Raw genomic sequence first — 22,876 nt, 5'->3', positions numbered from 1 at the left:
GAGAACAGGAGAGTAGGAAGTGAACTCTGAAATGAGCTCAGGGTTTATTCTGAGTGAACAGAAGAAGGTTGAATGATGAGACAGGGTGAGTGTTGACACAACATTATTATCATTTGAGTCAGTTTTCTCTTTATCGACTATGGAGGGAAGAAGACTCACAATCAACTTCTGATCATAAATAAGTTGGAAGGACAGAGCAGAGTGTCCAGGATCCAGATGTCTGTCTATGAAGAGTCCAGACTTCATCCTCCAGACTTCAGTGATGAATCTAAACCTTCAGACACAAAGTAAGAGAACTGCTACAAACGGCTGGAACAGTGTTTAGTGTTGAGGACCTGCAGCTTCCTGTTTCTACTGACACATCAGGTTAATGATACTGAGCTCATCTGTTTAATGTGAAATCATCTTAAAGGACATTTGGACTTTTTATTTCTGACATAGATGTGAAGATAACTCAGTGTTCCACGGGAATCGACGTCATGTTGAAGACCACTTTGTTTTTTTATTCTGGGCTGTTTAGCTCTGAATAAAGAGAGGATGAGGATCTGCTGAGGTCTTTCAGTGAAAGACTTCCTCATATTCCTGAAGGAATGAGGCTACCACCCAGACTACCAAGACGAAAGTGGAAAAAAGATGGTTTTAAGTATCTTGGAATATATCTTGGGGACAATAACACAAGACAGCAAAATTGGGAAGGTGTAATAGAAAACATAAAGCCAGATTAAATAAATGGAATTGGTTGAAGGCCAAACTTTCTTATAGAGGTCTACTGTTGGGTATTAATAACCTGGGTGCATCATCCCTTTGACCCCTGGAACCTCCTAAAGATCTAACAGCAAAGCTACAAACCGTGCTAGTCAACTTTTTCTGGGATTAATTTCACTGGGTATTATTAACATTCAGACTGCAGTTTTTACAGAAATACCTTAGGTCCAAAAGATCTGGTGTGGAGGGATGTGGCAAGTTGTATTTTAAAAAGGACAGAAGGACTGGGACTGGATAGTGCACTGTTTTTAATGGATCCAAAGGTTTTAAATATGTCTCTTTTACCTCGGTTTTATCAAGCACTTTTTAAAACATGGAGTAGTTTTAACTGGAAGAGACTTGAGCCAACCACCTGTCTTTACTGGCTTTTAGAGGAGGCTCTCATCAAAGGAGTCATAGAGGACAATTCAACACCAGGTCTCTCCAGGATGCTGAGCTCCTGTGGACTCCTTTTTTTTTTTTTTTTTTTTTTCCTCCTGTGGACTCCTGAAGTCGATTTGACAGACCAGAAAATTCTTTAGACTGTGAATAAAAGGCCTCAGATGTGGTGGATTTATACGCTGCCTAAGGAAAGGTGGTGTATGACTCCTTAAACAGAGGCAAACAGCCAGTTGAGAGGACACAGTGTAGAATACTAAGTTGGACATGGACAAAGGAGTGAGGCCAGTGTGGAAGGTTATTTTATAAACCACCTCTGAACAAAAGATCTGCAGATCTACAGTAGAAGTAGAAGATTCTACACAATCAACAGCCATTATTACATCCATTATAAACCCGACAGTATCCAGCGACTGTCCTTTCTGTGGACAAACTCTCTTTCATTGCTTTTATGACTGCAACCGAAAAGACATTTTAACAGAAATAGTTTTTAACTGTTTTAATGTCACATATTCAAGAACTGCCTTCATTTTAGGAGCTGTTTTTTACAAAAAGTGACTCGTCTAAGTGGGAGTTTTTAAACTTTTTAACTGGAGTGGCTGTCAATTTACTGTAGTAAACTGTAGTAAGTGGGGTTAGGATTAGGGTTAGGGATGGAGCTGTGTTTGCCTTCTCCTCAGTCTCAGTCCTCAATGAAAATGATTTTTATAGCCCACAGGTTCTAAATATTAATTATTCGATTTTGTGTGTGTGTGTGCGCACTCAGCGGAGTCAGTAGTGTGTCGGGACGGTCGGAGGGGACAGAAGCAGAGATAATGCGTATTTTACCACTTTCACGACCCAGGTTGACTCACCTTTGGTGCTTTCACATCAGCAAAAGTCCCGGGTCAGACCTCCCGCTGAGAGTTGCACCAGTTTTTTCCTCCCTCAAATCCCCGCTCTTTCAAAACACGGCTAATATTAGAATAAATCACTATGTCCTGCACAGAGCCCGATATCTGCTGCCTCTCCTGTTTTCCTCGATGCATAGTGCTGCCATGATCATTAAAAAAGTGTGGGAGATCACTATGCAAGCTGTATATAATAGTATATACAAGGGAAAAACCCGGGCATTCCTGTTCACATCGAAGCTGTGCCGAGGTATTTGTACATATACATTTTTTGTATCTTGCATCTTGGCCTGTGTCAAGAGTGAGTCACACAGATGGTCGGGTAATTTTCCAAAATAAAACATCGTTCAGAATCAGATACTAAATAAAATGGAAATAATGTAAGTTATGTATTGTTTCTGTGCAGCCCGGTACCAATTGACCCATGGACCGGTACCGGTCCACGGCCCGGGGGTTGAAGGCCACTGGTCTAGTTTATAAACTTGGAATGCTGTTTTATTTTATCCTTTTTGTGAGCATCACAATCACAGAAGTCCATGTACGTGATATTTTTTATATGTCAAATGTTTTCTAAATAACAAGAAGTAGTTTTAGTCTTCTTCTTTTGAAGAATCAACGAACACAAAATCTATCAACAGGAGTCTGGAGAAATCTCCGTCTGGTCGATGAACAGGAGAGTGAATCCAGGAAGCCAAAAAAACACTCATCCAAGAAATTTCAAAGATATAATGAGAGGGTGTGGCTGCAAGATAGTTAACACAAAAGGTACCACAACAAACTGGCTGTGTGTGGTGAGGAGAAGAGTTAAATACTGCAGGATCTTGATGAGACGATGAGATGCAGGTGTGAGAGTAGAGCCGGTGAGGAGCAATGAGGGAGTGGTGGTAGAATTAAAGCCACGCCCAGTCTGTGCAGACAGAGGAGAAAGACACAAACAGACACAGAACATGGAGGGCAGGGAAACAGTAGTAAAATAAAAGTCAAAGGTTTTCACATTGTTTGTGCATCGTTTATTGGTTTAAAATTAGTTCCTGACATGATTTTAATGTGAAGATAAAGTGACAACATGTGAAGCAAAGACAAAATTGTCCTGTTCAAGCCAACGGAGACAAACACACACATCTGGTTTCCTAGAAATGGAGAGGGGAGGAGCGATGAAAGTGAAAGTGTTCACTCAGTTTGTTCACACTCGACAGTCGAAACAACAGAACAGAGGAAGAAGGAAAATGGAAGCAGGGTGAGTGTTGACAATCCCTGTGTGTTTCAGGATTGATTTTAAAGTCCTTTTACTAGTGTCTTTTAAGTGTCTTACCAGCCTTTGGCCTTCTTATCTGTCAGAGCTGCTTTTACCCTGTCACAGACTCTGAGGTCCCCCTGTACTGGCCTTTTAACTGTTCCCAAAGTTAGATCCATGCTTTTGTTGTTTTTACTGTTTGTTCATTCCTTTCAGTATTATTCATATTTTACTCTGTTGTTTCTTAGTTTTTAGCTCCAGTTTTTTCCTCATGGGGCACTCCACACCGGGAGTTAAGTCTGGCCTGGAGGGCTGGGGGTTCTGCTCCAGGACTTTATGGGTGTGGTCCCCTGTCTGTCTGGGTCAGGGTGGGCTCAGTGCCGGCGTCCTCTGTGGCCGTGGCCTGTGACATCTCCCGGTGTGGACGGCTCTTAAAGAACAGTGTTTCCTCACTCAGTCCTTCAGTGTTCAGTCCTACTGTATTTTATCTTAAGAGTGGGTTAGGGTGGGGTAGGAGCATGCGACATTGAGCATGCTCCCACATATACAGTATGTGTGTGCATGAATGAGTCTGGGCTATGGGGGGACGGCTTAATGTAAAGCACTTTGTGTCACATTTTTGATATATTAAAAGTGATGTATAAGTAAAGGTTGATTGATAGGATCTTCCTCTTCCAGGGAAAAGAATGCCAGAGGAAGAAAGAACGAGTGGGAAAAAGGTTTTCTGTATTTTCTATTTTTTTTCAGTGATTACTTCACTGTGTCTTTTTTCATTTTAGTTGTGTGTTCAGTGGGGTTCAGTTTTTTTTTAGTTTGTGTCTTTTGTGGCGCATGAGGACGCCGTGGTCTACACGGGGTCCTTCCTGACACGGAGGCACGGGATCAAAGTGGGATCTGGCTCCCTGTGCGGCGTGGAGGAGGTAGCTCTGGTGGTGGGTGATGTGATCGGGCATGGGTGCGTGAAATCTACAGCACGAATTAATGGGTTGGTGGTGTTGTTTGTGAAGAAGGAGTCACAGGCTCACCTGTTAGTGGAGAAGGGGGCATCAGTAAACAGGGCCTGCCAGGAGGCAGGCCAGGAGGGTGTGACAGAGGATGTGAGTAATGTAAATGAAAACAGCGCTAAAGATGATGTGAATGTGGCAGGTGAGACAAATGTAGCAGGTAAAGGAGGGACGGAGGGTAAGGCAGAGGAGACAGGTGAAGAGGGGGACATGGAGGGGGAGGTAGATATAACAGGTGAGGTGAATCCAGACAGTGGGGGCAGTGTGACTGGAGATGAACTGAATGTGTGTGGTGTGGAAAATAAGACTGGTGGAGTGAATGTGTCTGGTGAGGTTGAGGTGGTAGAGGAGATGGAGGAGGGGGGGCTCAGAGGGGATAGCAGGGGAGAAGAGGCGAAGTGTTTGTGACTGATTAGAAATGTTTCTGAAACAGACAAAGGGTCTGAGAGGCAGTTAGACTGAACAGTACTTTCCGATCCAAAAGCTTTTTATTTGTCTGCCAGACAACACATTAGACGGAAGGACATGTCTGGTTAAACTGATCTACAGACTGAGGAAAATAATGCAAAACGTTAGAGATAATATGTGGATGTAGAGTGTTGGAAAATGACCTCTATTAAAAACAAATTAAATGTTGACTCCCCCCCTTTATTTTTTCAAAAAAAACTCTTAAAAAGCTACAGTATAAACATTTTACATTTCATTTAATTTCGTTTGATTTTTTGTGACACTAGGTGTCGCCATAATGGCTGGTTCAGTGGGGAACATCCAGCTCAGCCACATCGGTCAGGTCACGTCAGAATAAAATGGCGACTGAGCAGGACACATACTGACAAACTTGTCTTATTCCTCACTGTTCCACAGTCATCCAGGACTGTGAAGCAAAATAGCTACTGGCCCAGTTACCAACTAGCCCTGAGGCCGGTAACATGAATACATCACTGAAAATGGATAGTGTTTCTCAAACCTTAGTGTTTTTCACCCTCTCATTTATTGTTTTAGGCACATCTTTTATCCCGTTTTTTTGTAGACACTTTTAAAGTTGGGTCTTAACTGGACTCTGCTCCACACTGCCGAAATTCTGTACATAACTGAACATACTGTCATTCTCTGCACCAATATTTTGCATTGTTAAACATTTTTTGTGTTATGGTCTGGGGAAAGCCACTATACTTTTAGTTCATTCTACAGCCACTAGGTGGCACTTATTCTTGTTTGCATTATGTGGGCCTCATGGCTTGTCATTTGACCCCTGTAGGCAGCCATCTTGGAATTTTCTTTTCACTCTTTGATAAGAGGCACATTGGGAACTGAGCAGTTAAAGCATCTTCTTTTGGAATCACTGATAGAAGCATTGTCTGTAAGTACTGTTTGAATAAGATGGTTATATTTGTGTTTAGATGTTTATTTTGTGTGGATGGCTAGGTTCAGCCATGGTTTGTATTAAGTGTTATTGATTGCTCACTATGTAACCTACTATGTTGAGCTAGGCTGTTAAGCTCAGATAGCTATGTTCGTAAGCCATATGTTTCAGGAAGGCTTAATGAGGCATATATACATATTAGAAATGTATATTAATGATGTTTATCACACTAATTGTATATTTTACGTTATTTCTTCATTTTAGTTTTTTCCTATTCTCATACTGTCAATGGAAGCGGTGATGCCCAATAAATCCATTATAAAATTGACTTCAGTGTGTGGAAGGAGTTATCTGTCTGTCTAGTTAAGGAAGGGGACTCTTTGACAAGGGCAGAACAGTAAAAAGACAGACTCAACAGTGATTTCTACCACGGTGTGTGAGATATCAGCCTGCTCAACTACCACAGCCAGGATGTCAGCTGCAGAGGAAAAGAGCTATGAGATTTGGTCAAAGTGCTCACGCTCACCAAAGATATCAAAATCGTCAAAGCACTCCTACAAATCAGCAGCTAGCTTGGTTGCATTAGAAGCACGTGCCAAGGCTAAAGCAGCACGTGCCAGGGCATCTTTTGCACAAATGGAGATTGATGTAAAAGTAAAGAAGGCTCAGCTGAAAGTAGAGGAGACACGTCTTGAGGCCACTTTGGAGGCAATACAGCAGGACAAAGGGCTGCATTTGCTGAAGCCACTGTCTTTGAAGCAGCCATGGATTCGGCAGGCATGACGGAGCTGACTGGAGACCATGATATTGACCAAGGCTCATCGAATCATTTAGTTGAGAGAACTGAGAAGTATGTTCAAGAGTAGTATGCCTATGTGAACGCCAATCAGTCGTCAAACGATCCACAGTTGGAAACTAAGGTTGATTAGACTCCCTCAGCAGCTGTTAACCTTAAGCCGTCTGGTGATTCTCCACTACATCACAAACCACATAGCCGACGTGAGAGGCAGTGTTTAACACTGCAAGCCACAACTCCTATTGAAGCAGTTTCCTCTGCGAAATGCCCCCTGGTTCATTTCACACCTAAAAGTGAAAGTGAATGGATCGCACCACAGTCTTTCTCTGAACTTAATAGCTCATGGTCACCCAGAGATAATACACAGGATAACAACCGTCCGTGCAGAGGCGGACAACATGTGTCTGGAGAATCCAGTCAAAATGTATCAGACTTAGCAAAGTTCCTTGCTCGTCATGATCTACTTACAGCTGGTCTGACGAAATTCAATGACAAGCCAGAAAACTACTGGGCTTGGAAGTCCACATTCTCCAACGCCACCGAAGGCCTAGATTTGAAACCTAGTGAGGAACTCGACCTGCTAATTAAGTGGCTTGGACCAGAATCCACCGAGCATGCGAGGAGAGTGAGGTCAGTTCATATCAGACACCCTGTTGAGGCCCTCAGTATGGTCTGGTGAAGGTTAGAGGAGTGCTACGGATCTGCAGAGGCAATGGAGACTGCTCTCTTTAACAGGCTCGAACGTTTCCCCAAGGTCTCCAATAGAGACCCCCAACAACTGCAGGAGTTAGGTGATCTTCTCCTCGAACTGGAGGCAGCCAAGGAGGAGGGTTACTTACCTGCTCTGGCCTACTTGGACACTGCACGAGGCATTAACCCTATTTTGGAGAAACTGCCATTCGGCCTTCAGGAGAAATGGATGGTGCATGGGACAAGATTTGAACGACAATATCACGTCAACTTCCCACCCTTCTCTGTGTTCTCCAGTTTCATTCGCGAAGAAGCAAAGATGAGAAATGACCCAAGCTTTGCTGCTGCAGCCTCCAGCCTTATGCCACCTAAAGGAGAGAGATTCTCAATGAAAACCGCGAGAACCCCTATAACAGTGCATAGAACTGAGGTGGGCAATACTGAACAGAGGGATAAGGTCAAAGGATTAGATAACCCTAAGAGGCAGTGCCCTATTCATAAAAAGTCACACTCCCTGCAAAAGTGCAGAGCTTTCAGAGAGAAGCTCCTGGAGGAACGTAAGGCCTTCCTTAGGGAGAATGGTATATGCTTTCGTTGCTGTTCCTCGACCTCCCACCAAGCTAAGGACTGCAAAGCTGCTGTTCAGTGTTCAGAATGCAACAGTGATAAGCACCTCGCGGCCCTTCATGGTAGCCCAGCACCCTGGATGACAAGACGAGCTATCAGCCCCTCAGAAGAGCAATGCGGGGAGGAAGAGGGATTTCCTCCTTCTTCGATCGCCACCTCAACATGCACAGAGGTCTGTGGAGACAGCACTACAGGGAAATCATGTGCCAAAATATGTCTCGTGTACGTATATCCCAAAGCCAAACCAGGAAAGCCAAGATGACCTGAGTAATAGGTCTTTGGCCAGATCATTTTTCTTTGAGATGTTTGATATAGCTGATGACAACTCCCCTTACACACTCAGAACATGTGCAGGTGTGTCAGAGACTGCAGGCCGTAGGGCGAGGGGGTTTGTTGTGGAATCGGTTGACGAGAGGACCAGTCTGGCTCCCCCAACACTTATTGAGTGTGACCAACTTCCTGATAATAGGGCAGAGATCCCCACACCAGCAGCTGTAAAGTACCATTCACGCCTGAAGTCCCTTGCCTCCAAGATACCTCCTCTTGAACCCAAGGCCGAGATCTTGCTTCTTTTAGAAAGGGACATTATCCAAGTGCACAAGGTCCTGGAGCAGCGTAATGGACCCCCACACGCTCCGTTTGCGCAATGATTAGCCCTTGGCTGGGTGATAGCAGGAGATGTCTGCATCAATGGTGTACACAGACCCTCGCCTGTGAACGCCTTCAGAACCTACATACTCGAGAAAGGACACTCCAGTCTTATGAGTCCTTGCCTCAACAAGATGGAAATCAAGGAGAGCTTAAGCCACACCTACCAGCCTCAGAATCCTTCGGCCTCAAACCAGGAGCCATGGTCCTCGCCAAGTGGAGAAACAAGTCTCATGGGAGAGTCTGTGTTCTGCTACACAAAGGATGACGATAAGACAGGTCCATCTATGGAAGATCTTGCCTTCCTGAGGATTATGGGAAATGAGCATCAGCAGGATGAAGACAACAGCTGGGTTGCTCCACTCCCCTTCTGCAGTCCACGCCAGCGCCTCCCTAATAACCGCGAACAAGCGAGGAACCATCTCACTGCAGTAACCCGTACGCTCAGGAAACACCCAGAGAGGAAGGATCATTTTATTGAGTTCATGAACAAGCTCTTGGAGAATGGACATGCCGAAGTGGCTCCACCCTTACAGATGAAGAGTGCTGGTATTTACCTTACTTCGGGGTGTATCATCCTCAGAAACCTGGACAAGTAAGGGTGGTATTGGACTCCAGCGCCCAACATCAGGGTGTATCCCTCAATGACGTCCTCCTTACTGGCCCAGACATGAACAACAGTCTGCTTGGGGTACTGCTGCGGTTTAGGAGGGAGCCAGTGGCTGTGACAACCGATATACAGCAGATGTTCCACTGCTTTGTCGTATACTGTATCTGGTGTCGTTTCCCACAGAAAGAGAAGCCATCACTCTTCTTCGCAACACTCAAGACAGTTAGCCCTCTCCAACCTACGGCTTCACAAGATATTGTCCACCAGGGTGGCTGTTATGAGAGCTTTCCCTCCTGAGGACCTGGCTAAGGGTCTGAAGGACCTGGATCTCAACACAGACCTCCCTCCCATGCAGAGAAGTTTAGGAGTGAGCTGGGACATTTCAGAAGATGTGTTCACCTTCCAAGTATTAGATGCAGAGAAGCCCTCATAAGTGTTACACATGGTAGATAATATCTACCTGATTTGTGATGTTTTGGAGGTCTTTCGTTCATTGGGTCTAAATACTGGCCTGATTGCACTAGATTAGGAAAAGGCATTTGACCTGGAAAACTATGGGGTTCAGCCCTGGTTTCATTGTCCAGATCCAGGTGTTGTACAGTGACATTGAGAGTGTGGTGAAGGTTAATGGTAGTCTGGTAGTGTGCTCCTTTTAGGGTGCAGAGAGGCGTTCGGCAGGGCTGTGCTCTCTCTGGGATGCTCTAAGCACTCTCCCTGGAACCTCTCCTCCAAAAAATGCATTTAAACTTAAATGCTCTGCTTTTACCTGGTTTTAAGAAAAATGTGGTTTTATCTGCGTATGCTGTTGATGTGGTGGTTTAAGTGAAACATCAAGGAGACGTACACGCACTAGTCAGATTAACAGACACAGTTTTTGCTCTCTCCTCTGCCAAGGTAAACTGGACTAAGTGTGAGGCCCTAGCAGCTGGTAGGTGGAAAGAAAACCTCCCTCTGCTACCACAGTATCTAACCTGGAAGGTAGATGGTTATAAATACCTGGGGGTTTTCTTAGGAAATGTAATGTATGAGAAAAAGAACTGGGAAAACCTGACCGAGAAAGTGGAGCTTAACCTGGCAAAGTGGAACAGGCTCCTGACCAGTAGGACCGCCACATTCAGGGTGCAGTATGCTCTGAGGTATCTGACTGGTCTTCCTGAGCTTGTGTGGAGGGAGGTGGCTAATTACATTTTTGGGCACGTAGGAAGGTTGGGCCTGGGTGCTGCTCTGTTTTTAAGAGATTTTAAAGTTACAGGGTGTGTTTTTAAATTATTTGCACTGTTCAAATGGAAATAGTCACAGACCTCGACCTCTCTGCAGTAGGTGCTATCAGCCCCTGGTCTTTGGTGCTAAACTGGATGTATGCTGCAGCACCACACCTGAATTGAAGGGGGCACTGTTTGACACACACTCTGTGACCCTTAAACGATTGGTAGATGTGGCAGGACCAGACCTCTCCAATGTCCAGGCAACTGTTGGGGCTGTGGTCTGCCAGGTTGGTCCAGAGGAAACTGGGCCTGTTGAGGCAGAAGCTATCCTCAGCAGAGAGGAGACTACTGAACAACTACGCTGAAGGACAGCTGCCGCCAGATCAGATGGACCCCATCCCTAACCTCAGCCTCAGTTTGGTGCTGGCTGACTAACGTGGTCCACTCCTGTCAACCACATCCCTCAGCCTACATGGTGCCAACAAAAAAAGTCTATATAAGTGTGTAAAGACCATCAACAGACAAAGGCTGTCGGGCAGACTCAACTGTATATGGATGGAGAGGCTGGCAGGACGCCCCAGCCCCTGAAAATGAAAAATGACTGTCTGAAAATGAAAAGTTTTAGTTTTTAATTTTGTAAATAAAGTCTTTTTAAAAATCTAAAAGTCTTTTCTTCTCCATATGGAATGTAAAGAGTCAGAAGAAGAGTCAGAACTCAAAAAATTGATTCAAACATGTGAGTGAGTTTGGCTACTTTTATTAAACTGTGTAGTGTGTGTTTCATTTCCGGTTCTCGGTCAAAGTCTAAACATTCTGGTCTGTTCAAGGCCAGTCATCCACTTCTATTGTTCTAATATTTAGATTAATTAGGCCAGAGGTCACAGGCAAATACGTTCCTTTAAATGAGTACATTAGACTCAGATTTTATTTAGATTCATGTCAATTGTATTAAGTTTTGTCATTTCTGAAATGTGAGGTCTTATATTTCATCAGAATGGTTTATGAAAGGTTTTAAATGTCATCAGACCAGAGAAACCAGATGGAATCTGGTTTCTCTGGTTCCTTCTTGTATTCAGGTAACCAGGTTTCTGATTGAATGAAGAAATAAACTGACTGGAGAAGACTGACTGTAACTGAATAGATTAATGAGGTTCATTATGTCTTATTTTAGATATATATTATGGATGTTTGTGTTATCTGCCATCAACCAAGCAGGTAACACAAACATCTCCTCATAATTATCTGAAGATAAGAAAACCATAATATAGACTGTAACTGAAGTTGATGTAAGCTCACTGAGTGTTACTGGTTTACCTCAGAATGACTGAAGTCCAGAAGATGGAGGAAGAGGAGGATGGAGCAGAGTCTACAGTATCCAGATGTCTATCTATGAAGAGTGATATGTCCAGAAGATTACCTCCAGACTTCAGTGAAGAACCTGGACCCTCAGACACAAAGTAAGAGACTGTTTCTAATGTAAACTGACCTGATGGAAGACGATGATTTGAAGTAAATGATGCAGATGTTTTAATGCAGGTAGGTAAGATCCTAGTCTGGGTTTAGAACCAGGAAGTACTGATGGTATTTCTGTAGTAAAACACCCGAGAACCTCCATTTCAGAATGTCCACTCATCAATGTTCAGATATATTTGTCCAAGTGTTGTAGTTTGTGAAGATTTTCATCTGTAAATGATTTTAGTGATGAAGAAATGTGTTGACAGAGAGAGGAAGAGGAGTCCTGTTTCTGTGGAGGAGCAGCTGTCCTGCTGTGCTTTGTGTCAGGACGTCCTGAAGGATTCAGTCTCTACCAGCTGTGGACACTGGTTCTGCAGACAGTGCATCACCTCATACTGGGACCAGTCTGCTTCATCAGGACACTCCTCCTGTCCCCAGTGTGGAAAAAGACCCAGGACAAGACCAGGCCTGCAGACAGCCAGTCAGAGCAGCTCTGGACAAAGTAAGACTGGACATCTGTCTGCTGATGGACTCTTTTCTGGAAACCTGTTGATTTCATCCAGACTCATTGTTGTGTTCTACAGCATGGGGATTTAAGATCATTATAAAGATCATTCTCAATGAACTCCCAGTGAAATGTCACTGCTTTGTTTCTGCTCCAGAGTAATAACAGCAGGACAGAGAGGAGTGAATGCTGTGTATTACAGACAGTCAGACTGACTAACAGCCAGACAGCAGCCTGAGACACAACAAGAGACACAGACTCTGAACAACAGCCCACATTAGCTTTCCTGCTAACGTCTCCTTCTTCTCTAACCTACACACCTTATCCTGCATATTGAATTAAAAAAAAAAAAACTGATGCATTGCAAATGTTTCCATCACAAACTCTTTACAACACATTTAAAAGTCAGTTTTCTGAGAATTCAAACACGGATAATTTTCTTTCTGTCTCACATTTGTTCTTCTTTCCGTCAGATGTTGGTCTCCAGGAGGTTTTAGATGAACATAAGATTAGTCTGAGGAGGAGATGTGAACATGTGACTGAAGGAACTGATGTAAGAGGAAGAGGAACCCTCCTCAACAGGATCTACACTGAGCTCTACATCACAGAGGGATTGAGTGAAGAGGTTAATAAACAACATGAGGTGAAGCAGCTTGAGAAAGCTTCCAAGATGGAGGCCCTCCATGACACTCCAATCAGGTGCCACGACATCTTTAAAGCCTTATCCAACCAACAGAGACACATCAGAGTGGTTCTGACCTACGGCGTCGCTGGCGTTGGAAAAACCTTCTCAGTGCAGAAGTTCACTCTGGACTGGGCAGAGGGTTTGGAAAACCAAGATGTCAGTGTGATTATTGTGCTTTCGTTCAGGGAGCTGAACTTGATCAAAGATGAGCAGTACAGTCTTCTCAGGCTGCTCCATGTTTTCCATCCAACATTACAGAAGGTCACAGCAGAGCAGCTGGCTGTCTGGAAACTTTTGTTCATCTTTGACGGCCTGGATGAAAGCAGACTTTCACTGGACTTCAACAAGAGGAAGGTTGTGTCTGATGTGACACAGAAGGCATCAGTCAACGTGCTGCTGACAAACCTCATCAAGGGGAACCTGCTTCCCTCGGCTCTGGTCTGGATCACTTCCAGACCTGCAGCAGCCAATCAGATCCCTCCTACATGTGTTGACAGGGTAACAGAAGTACGAGGCTTCACTGATGCCCAGAAGGAGGAGTACTTCAGGAAGAGGTTCAGTGATGAAGAGCTGTCCAGCAGAATTATCTCCCACATCAAGACCTCCAGGAGCCTCCACATCCTGTGTGGAGTCCCAGTCTTCTGCTGGATCACTGCTACAGTTCTGGAGCACATGTTGACTACAGAGCAGAGAGGAGAGCTGCCCAAGACCCTGACTGACATGTACTCACACTTTGTGATGGTTCAGACAAAGAGGAAGAAGAACAAGTACCATGAGGGACATGAGACGAGTCCACAGGAGCTGACAAGAAATGACAGGAAAGTTCTTCTGAAGCTGGGGAGGCTGGCGTTTGAACATCTGGAGGAAGGAAACATCATGTTCTACCAAGAAGACCTGGAGCGCTGTGGTCTGGATGTGACAGAGGCCTCAGTGTACTCAGGAGTATGTACAGAGATCTTCAAAAGAGAGAGTGTGATCTTCCAGAAATCAGTCTACTGCTTTGTTCATCTGAGCGTTCAGGAGTTTCTGGCTGCAGTCTACATGTTCCACTGTTACACCAACAAGAAGACAAAGGTGGTGGAGGACTTCCTGAGGAAAAAAGGCCGCCATGTCTCTGCTAAGTCTCTGGATGACTTCCTGTTTGGAGCCATGAAGAAATCTCTGCTCAGTAAAAATGGTCACCTGGACCTGTTTGTTCGCTTCCTTCATGGCCTCTCTCTGGAGTCCAACCACAGACTCTTAGGAGGTCTGCTGGGTCAGACAGAGAACAGTCCAAGAATCATGCAGAGAAGCATCAACAACCTGAAGAAGATGAACACTGATAAAATGTCTCCTGATAGATGCATCAACATCTTCCACTGTCTGATGGAGATGAACGACCTCTCTGTTCATCAGGAGATCCAGGAGTTCCTGAAGTCAGAGAACAGATCAGAATATCTCTCTGAGATCCACTGCTCAGCTCTGGCCTACATGCTGCAGATGTCAGAGGAGGTTCTGGATCAGTTGGACCTGGATCAGTACAACACATCAAGGGTGGGACGTCAGAGACTGATCCCAGCTGTGAGGAACTGCAGAAAGGCTCGGTAAGTCCTGATGTGATCATTAACTAGGGATGCATACCGAGTACCGGTAAGATTCTGGACAAACGATACTGTTATCTGTACTTTTTGAACGTCTGTCTACCTAACCGTCGTGAAATTATAACACTACCGCCGTCAATAGGTGATGATGCAGAAATTACCAAATGGTGGACCCGGTCCGGGCACAGCCCTAGTGACAGTTCTGCCTGGACCCATTAAAATTCTAATATTAACCTTTTAAGACCACCGCTGCTGTCAGCTCCAGGTTGAGGAGCAATGTTCGATCACAGAGCACCAGGAAGAGAGAGTTGTTTGGAGGAATTTGTTGGTAGAAAACAAAGTTAGTCATACCCTGTCCAAAAGTCTTTCATGTCATGTTAATACGTCAGGAGCGTCATCAATGGCCAAGCCAAACAAATTGATTGCAGTTTGATAAGTTCAGATCTATACAGTCAATGGCTCAGACTTATTGGTATGTTAAAAATGTAGACTATTACTTTAAAAACAATGAATGATATACAAATGTACATTCGTTGTTGATTTTATTTACATCAGAGTACACTATTTTGATTGACATTAGATTTGGACCTTTGCTGAGATAAAACTTGTCTGAGACATCTTTATGACAACATCATAAAGCACTTGCAGCGCACTCATAATATAAAACAGAAGGAGTGCACTGTCTTTGACTGCTTAGATGCGGCAAAAGTTCATCCGCCAAACGCTACTGAGTGCAACACTATGCCAGTGGCACCGGCTTCTTGTCTGAATCTTTTAACATCTTGTATTGTCTTTATTGTTTGTTCTAAATTACATTGTAGTATCGATAAATATCGGTATCGATAAGGAGAATCGGTATTGGTATTGGTATCGGTATCGATAAAATCATAACAATATACATCCCTATCATTAACAGAATCAGTCAGTGGAGATTAGTAGTTTAGTTCTTCAGATTTACACAGGATTACATTAGTGTCATTTTTCTTAGTGTTACCTCAAACATTATTTTAAACAGCTTCAGAAATCAACTTAACTGATGTGTATTGTGAGTAAAATGTGGATTATTTCAGTTGGTTGTGATTTCTGTTATTGTCTATTAGTTATTTGTTATTATTGTTAAAGTCTATATTCTTTTTAACCATTTGATTAGAAGAATATTTATACATTATTTGTCTCAAGATGTTTCATACATTACATTCTATGTAGGATGTCAAGTGTTTAGTTTCATTTCTGCAGAGTTTGGCAGCAGTCATCAGATTTTTCCTGCGTATGGACGTGAACAGTCGTAGCTGACAGTAGTAGGTAGCAAAGAGAGATCATCTCCCCAACTGGAACTGTTCACTGAGTTCAACTCATTCTAAATGTTCTGGAGTCAAACTGAAGAAATGTTTTCATCAACCAGATGTCTTCATTCTGACTGTGTGGATCAAATCACACTGACAGACTGTGGACAGTATGGAGCATAAATGTAACTCTATTTACCTCCTTCATCTACAAGATGAAACCAGAACAGAGGTTCTCATCAAAAGTCTGCAGCTATGAGAGAGACTAAAGAGAGTCATTGTGTCATGTCAAACACAATAAGATGAGATGAGCTGAACCACAGATGTTCATCAGATGATCACCTCACTCTGTTTGATACTCATTCAGTCTGGATCTACAATGTTAATGATCTGATTTTATAACAGATTTTATGTTTTCTAATCACAGATTAACTGAATGTGAACTCTCACAGACTCACTGTGAAGTTGTTGCCTCAGCTCTGAAGTCCAACCCTTCCTATCTGACAGAGCTGGACCTGAGTAACAATGGCCTGAAGGATTCATTAATAAAGCATCTGTCTGCTGGACTGGAGAGTCCAAACTGTAGACTGGAGACTATGAGGTCAGTTCACTGACTGGAGCTGTTTGAGATTTTCTTTATTTATTTAATTTAAATCATTAACTGATGTGTTTTTTCTATTTCTCAAATGTTGTGTTTCTCCAAAATGTCTGAACAAAAAAAAACTATTTTCCTTGTGGCTCCAAATAGAAGTGAAAGACTTGAGTAGGGTTCATTTAAAGGTGACAGAAGTGGAGTCATGACGGGGGGATGATGTGAGCCTCCACAGACTCATGTTGTGCTCCATCAGTCAGTGAAGATGAAGTCAGGACTGATGAGGCTGTAGAGTGTGTGAGGATGTGAATGAGGCTGTTGAAGATCTGATGAGAGCAGATAAAAACAGGCTGCAGAGAGTCTGAGAGAGATACAGGTCAGAGAAAGAAGAGAAAGACGTGAATGGAAAACTGGATGAAGGTGAAGTTAGGAGCTGTGATGATGTTGATGGATCAGAAGCTGACATGGCTGCTACAGAGACAAGCCACACAGCTGCTGTGGTGAGGTGTGTGTTAAAGCAGAGTCCTAAACAGCAGCCTAACACAGGCCCAAACATCCCAACAAAGCAGGATTCAGGCTCAGTGGGAGGATTTCAAACAGAAGCTGGAGAAGAGACAGGACTCTGTTGGAATGACTGCAGACAAAAGGTTGAGCTCCTTTCCAGAGTTGAGGGTCTCTGACCACAAAGGCTCAGTCTCCTCTGGTTTTTAGCCTCCACCCAGGAATTAGTAACAGAGCTCAACTGGAGGAGGGTTCACATGTCAGAGATACAATCAGGGACCAACATCACACCAGACTGAAAGTCATCATTGAAACTTTAACATCTGCTCTAAAATACACAGAGACGCAGTGAAGGGATGCTACAACTGGTGTTACATGTTACTGGGTTTAGTCAGTAAGTGATGATGTCTGTAGAAGACGTGATGAAGATTCACAATAACACAAGGACAAAGTCACTCAAACATGTCTGAGCAGATTAATCTATATCTTTTATTCTTTATTCAGATTAAGGAGCTGCAGGTTGTCAGAGATCAGCTGTGATTCTCTGGGACCAGCTCTGAAGTCCAACCACTCCCATCTGAAACATCTGGACCTGGGTTACAACAAAGACCTGAAGGATTCAGGAGTGAAGCAGCTGTGTGGTTTTCTGGAGAGTCCAGACTGTAGACTGGAGACTCTGGAGTAAGTTCACTGTCTGTTACTGTTGTAGATCTGATATGTTTGATCACCAACTGAATCTAATTCATCTTCGTCCAGAACTTTCCTCCATAAATCTGCAAATGTCCTCTAGTTCAAGAAAAGTGTTTGTAGCAGAAACTTTAGAAAATGTTTAAGTTTATGAAGCTTAAAGGCCGTTAGGACACAGTGATGTTGAGCTGAATATTTAAAACCTGAACACATCTGATGGAATTCAGGATTTAATCGACATCTTTTATCCTTCATTCAGATTGATTGACTGCTGTTTGCCAGAGATCAGCCGTAATTCTCTGGTCTCAGCTCTGAAGTCCAACCCCTCCCATCTGAAACATCTGGACCTGAGTTACAACAACCTGAAGGATTCAGGAGTGAAGCAGCTGTGTGGTTTTCTGGAGAGTCCAGACTGTAGACTGGAGACTCTGAGGTCAGTTCACTGTCTGTTACTGTTGTAGATCTCATAACCGTTATTGCTAATACTTGAACCGTCACTTTATCGTGGTGGAGGATTTTGAGTGCCCTAATGACCTTAGGGGCTATGCTGTCTGGGGCATTTTGCCCCTGTTAGGGTCTCCCATGGCAGATTGGTCCTAGGCAAAGGGTCAGACAAAGAACGGTTCAGAAGACCCTGAATGACAGGTATAACCAAGAGTCAGTGTGCATAGTCTGGAGGGTTACCAGGGCCCCACCCTGGTACCAGGCTTGGGATTGGGGTTTATGGACGAGCGCCTGGTGGTCCATGGGTCCCGGCCGGGCCCAGCCTGAACCGGTTACATGGGCTTGCCTCCCTGTGGGCCCATCCACCGCAGGAGGTCCACGATGGGTCCGGGGTAGTATGGGTTGTGCAGTGGACCAAGGCCGGGGCCTTGGTAGTCTGGTCGTCTGTTATGGAAACTGGCTTTTGCAACATAGAATGTCACCTCTCTGATGGGGAACGAGCCAGAGCTTGTGGAAGAGGTTGAGCGCTATCAATTAGATATGGTTGGCCTCACGCTTGACACATAGCTCCAGCTCTGGAATCTAAGAGTTTCTTGATAGGGACTGGACTCTCTTCATTCCTGAAGTTGCTCCAGGTGAGAGGCAGAAGGCCGCGGTGGGGTTTTTGTTTGCCCCAAGACTCTTTGCCTGCATGTTGGGGTACTCCTCAGTGGATGAAAGGGTTACTTCCCTGCGCCTTTGGGTCAGGGGACGAATGGAGTACCCACCCTTTTTGGAGGCTATAGGTCGGACACTGGATTGTGCCCAGACCGGGGTCTCCATTGTCCTTGGGGGACTTCAGCGTTCACATGGGCAATGACAGTGTGACTCGGAGGGGCATGATTAGGAGGAATGGCCTGCCTGATCTGAACCCAAGTGGTGTTAAGTTATTGGGCTTCTGTGTAACACCATGTTCAAACATAGGGCTGTTTATCTGTGCTCTTGGCACCATGACAGCCTAGTTCGTAGGTTGATGATTGACTTAATGGTCAACTTTGGGTCAACATTGGGTGATGCCCGAAAGAACCAGGTAGCGGATACAAGCAGCCAGAATAAGTTTCCTCCATACGGTGGCCGGGCTCAGCCTTAGAGATAGGGTAAGGAGCTTGGTCACTTGGGAGGAGCTCAGAGTAGAACCACTGCTCTTTCACATTGAGAGGAATCAGTTCGGTTCGGGCATCTGGTGAGGATGCCTCCCGGACACCTCCTTTTAGAGGTGTTCCAGGAATGTCCCACCAGAAGGACACCTCCGGGTCACCCCAGGACAAGATGGAGGGATTACATCTCCCATCTGGCCTGGGAGTACCTGTGTATTCTTCCAGAGGAGCTGGTGGAAGTGGCCAGGATGAGGGCCGTCTGGACCTCCCTCCTGAAGCTGCTGCCTGTGCGACCCAGACCCGGATGAGCGGATGAGACAAGATGAGACCTTTATTGTTTCTCAAACTGAAAACAAACACCAACACATTTCAATTAGTGTATAATGTTGATGCTTCATTCCTGGTCAACACACACAGATGAGATCATGTGTTCAGATGCAGGTGTTTGAGGTGTGTTTAGTGTCTGAGCTTCCTGCTGTTTCATCATCATTCACTCACATTTCATTTGGAGTCAAATCTGCTGTGATCCATGTATCAGTCCATTCTCTCTGAACCACAGCTGCTGGAAGGAGCTCACACACCTCACACTGTCACATATTACTGTCTGTACAAGACATGATGGAGATCCACAATAACACAAGGACAAAGTCACTCAGACATGGAGAGGAGATTTTAATCTACATCTTTTATTCTTTATTCAGATTAAGGAGCTGCAGTTTGTCAGAGATCAGCTGTGATTCTCTGGGACCAGCTCTGAAGTCCAACCCCTCCCATCTGAAACATCTGGAACTGAATGACAACAAGCTGAAGGATTCAGGAGTAAAGCAGCTGTGTGGTTTTCTGGAGAGTCCAGACTGTAGACTGGAGACTCTGAGGTCAGTTCACTGTCCGTTACTGTTGTAGATCTGATATGTTTAATCACCAACTGAATCTAATTCATGTTCTTCCAGAAGTTTCCTCCATAAATCTGAAAATGTCCTTTAGTTCAAGACTAGTGTTTGTTGCAGAAACTGTAGAAAATGTCCAGTGTTAGATTCAAGGGTGTTAGTCAGCACAGAAGACAAAAGAAAGACATTTAATTATGTTTGCATGTAAAGTGCTGTATAAATAAAGTTTGATTTGATTTGATCAATAAATAAAACAGTGTAAATAGATGAAAACTATGTATATATTTGGTTTACATATGTATGTAGATGTCATTAAAGTGTGGAGTGGCTGTGATGTCAGTTGTATTTATTTTACATTTGCCATGTACTGATGTACATGATACTGTTTTTACTGGTTTAATCTACATATGTTATTCTTTATTCAGCTTAATTTGCTGCAGGTTGTCAGAGATCAGCTGTGATTCTCTGGTCTCAGCTCTGAAGTCCAACCCCTCCCATCTGAAACATCTGGACCTGAGAAACAACAACCTGAAGGATTCAGGAGTGAAGCAGCTTCTTGATCTTGTGAAGAGTCCAGAATATAAACTGGAGACTATGAGGTGAGTAGAGGGTTCCAGTCAGTCCATGCTGCTTTCATCAGTATCGTCCTAAACACAGTTAGTATCAAAGATCCAGTGTTTCCTGTAAACCTGCAGCTTCTCAGTGAAGCTGTGAGAGGAGAATGGAGACAGGCTTCAGGATTGGACAGAAGCGGATGAAGGGAGTCTCTGGAAACACTCATTTATCTCTTCTCTTCTTTCTTTTTCTTCTCTACAGATGGAGGTGATGATGTTTATGAAGAGGATGGTGTGTGAGTTGAGAGAGGATTCAGAGGTTGAAGCAGCAGCAGCTTGTGTGTAGAGAGACTCTGAGTCAGATAAATGCTGCAGATTAAACCACATGTTCAACAGAAACATGAACTAAAACACACACATTCTACTCACAGTGATGCAGCCATTGTTCAGTTTCACTCACTCAGCATTTATGGACTCCGCTGAGTCAACATTGGAATCTAAAACTTTTGGACTTTTCTCTGATATTTCCTGACACTGTTGGAGCTTCTGTTCAGTTCCAGTGGATGTGTGTATTTGCTGGATGCTTTTATTTATTTATTTTTCATCAGGAATTCATACACCTCAATTAAATCAGACATGTAACATCTGAACATGAAACACAAGAGCTTAAGATACAGCTGATGATGCTACATGAGAGATTGATGATCAGTAAAGAGATTGATAGAGCTAGTATTCAAATTAATAATTATATAATATATAATTATATATGTATATATATGTTTAGTGTGTTTACAGAGAGCTGATAAAGTGACTGTTATGTGGATCAACATGAGCATCAAACTGTCAGTGATAATAGTTGTTCTATTCCAGGTGAGTTCACTGCTACAATGCAAAAAAAAAAGAAAAAAAAGAAGAGAATTTCAAGAAAGCAAAAAAGCCTTTTATCAAGGAGAGACAAGAACTCTGTGCTTATTGTAAGGATTTTTGTCAAGCATAAAAAACTTAACCCATTGGCAGGAGGCAGAGGAAACATAAGCAGGCTGGAACTACTGCAACTATAAGACATGAACACTGGGCAGGTTGAAGAGGCCAGTATAAACCACAAGTTCAACAGAAACATGAACTAAAAATGGGTCAATGGAGGTATTTCAGGGTGGTCCCAAAATCTTTGATGTTTGAGGGAGACCCCCGATAAACAATTTCTGACTGAGGTGGTGGATCGTGGACTATGATTCCGGTCAGAGAATCAAGGCACTTGAAGAGAGAAATCTCGTTTCCTTCTTTAATGTTTTTTAGCCTATTTCAATTTACAGAACATGTGTGTGGTCTGAAAATAAAGAAAGACAATGAACTGTATTACATCTTCTGGTCATTAGCTGGTCTGCTGCTTCTCAGTGAAGCCAGGTCCACCTGGTCCACAGCAAGCTGGCCTCTATTGGTTTGCCGTCATGCCGTTAGATCATCCCTGTAGGCTTGGCAGCTTTCGACTGATGAAAGTTGACCAGAAGTTGTCTGCTAGCACCTGACTATGTCTCCATTGCCTGAGGCAGTGAGGAATCATAACGTCCCATAAGTAGGACATACAGTGTAATCGGATCAGGGTCGGTAGCGTCCTGCGGTCGATCTTCACAATGAATGAGCCAAAACTGTCCAATCCCATGGAATAGAACAGTGGCTTGTAGATGTACAACCTGGATAGTGGGAGATCCACCATCTTAGGAACATCTGGCTTGGCACGCCAGAGCTGGCATTCCCTGCAGCTGTGCTGATGCCTCCGTATTGCTATCCGGCGACGCAAAACACAGTACTGCCGCTGGATCTCAGCCAACACACGATCTCGTCCTGGGTAGAGGAGCTTTTGGTCGAAGTCCTGAATCCGTAGTTTGGTGATCGGGTGCACCGGGATCATGAATTATTGGATGGATAACATCTACCTCCACGCCAAATCTGAGAGCTTCAGACCTTGTGTTATGTCATCTGCTGGATTTCTCACACATCTCCAGCTGGCCACCTTGGTGAGGGTGTGAATCTCCCCTATGCGAGTGCCAACAAATACTCTGTAACAGCATGTCTCTGATGTCAGCCATTGGAGCACCGTTATGGAGTCTGACCAGAGGAATGTCTGTTGGATGGGTACAGTCAGCTCTACTTGAATAAGCTTGGTGAACTGGGTGCCAATGAGCGATGCACTAAATTCCAGGCGTGGCATGCTCAGATGTGCATAGGTAGGCCACTGAACCATACGCTCTCTCTGAAGCGACACGGAAGACATGAAGCTCCCTGGATGCAGTAGGCTTGTTGGCACATAGAGGTGAATAGGTCTTTGGGAGCTCATTCACTCAGTCTGTCCACTGCTC

General features: G+C 44.1%; 1 protein-coding gene across 1 annotated transcript; it reads left to right on the top strand.

Annotated features, from left to right (window-relative positions):
- Positions 1-3,140: 3,140 nt before the first annotated feature.
- LOC125018047 (protein NLRC3-like) lies at positions 3,141-21,875 on the top strand. Its single transcript, XM_047601685.1, has 8 exons — positions 3,141-3,270; positions 11,530-11,667; positions 11,932-12,183; positions 12,576-14,438; positions 16,146-16,319; positions 17,316-17,492; positions 20,391-20,564; positions 20,782-21,875. The coding sequence occupies exons 1-8, from the start codon at positions 3,170-3,172 to the stop codon at positions 20,789-20,791; spliced, it is 2,889 nt and encodes a 962-aa protein (XP_047457641.1). The 5' UTR covers positions 3,141-3,169; the 3' UTR covers positions 20,792-21,875.
- Positions 21,876-22,876: the final 1,001 nt, after the last annotated feature.

The sequence above is a fragment of the Mugil cephalus genome, chromosome 12 (assembly GCF_022458985.1).
Source record: "Mugil cephalus isolate CIBA_MC_2020 chromosome 12, CIBA_Mcephalus_1.1, whole genome shotgun sequence".
Taxonomy (NCBI): domain Eukaryota; kingdom Metazoa; phylum Chordata; class Actinopteri; order Mugiliformes; family Mugilidae; genus Mugil; species Mugil cephalus.
Note: the sequence above shows the minus strand (reverse complement) of the source record. Positions and strands in the feature narration are given on the sequence as shown.

Coding starts and splice junctions, on each gene's coding strand:
- LOC125018047 (XM_047601685.1), top strand. CDS start 3,170: ATGGAGAGGGGAGGAGCGATGAAAGTGAAAGTGTTCACTCAGTTTGTT. Junction 3,271..11,529: donor AGAAGGAAAATGGAAGCAGG/GTGAGTGTTGAC, acceptor GGTTTACCTCAG/AATGACTGAAGTCCAGAAGA. Junction 14,439..16,145: donor AGGAACTGCAGAAAGGCTCG/GTAAGTCCTGAT, acceptor TTCTAATCACAG/ATTAACTGAATGTGAACTCT.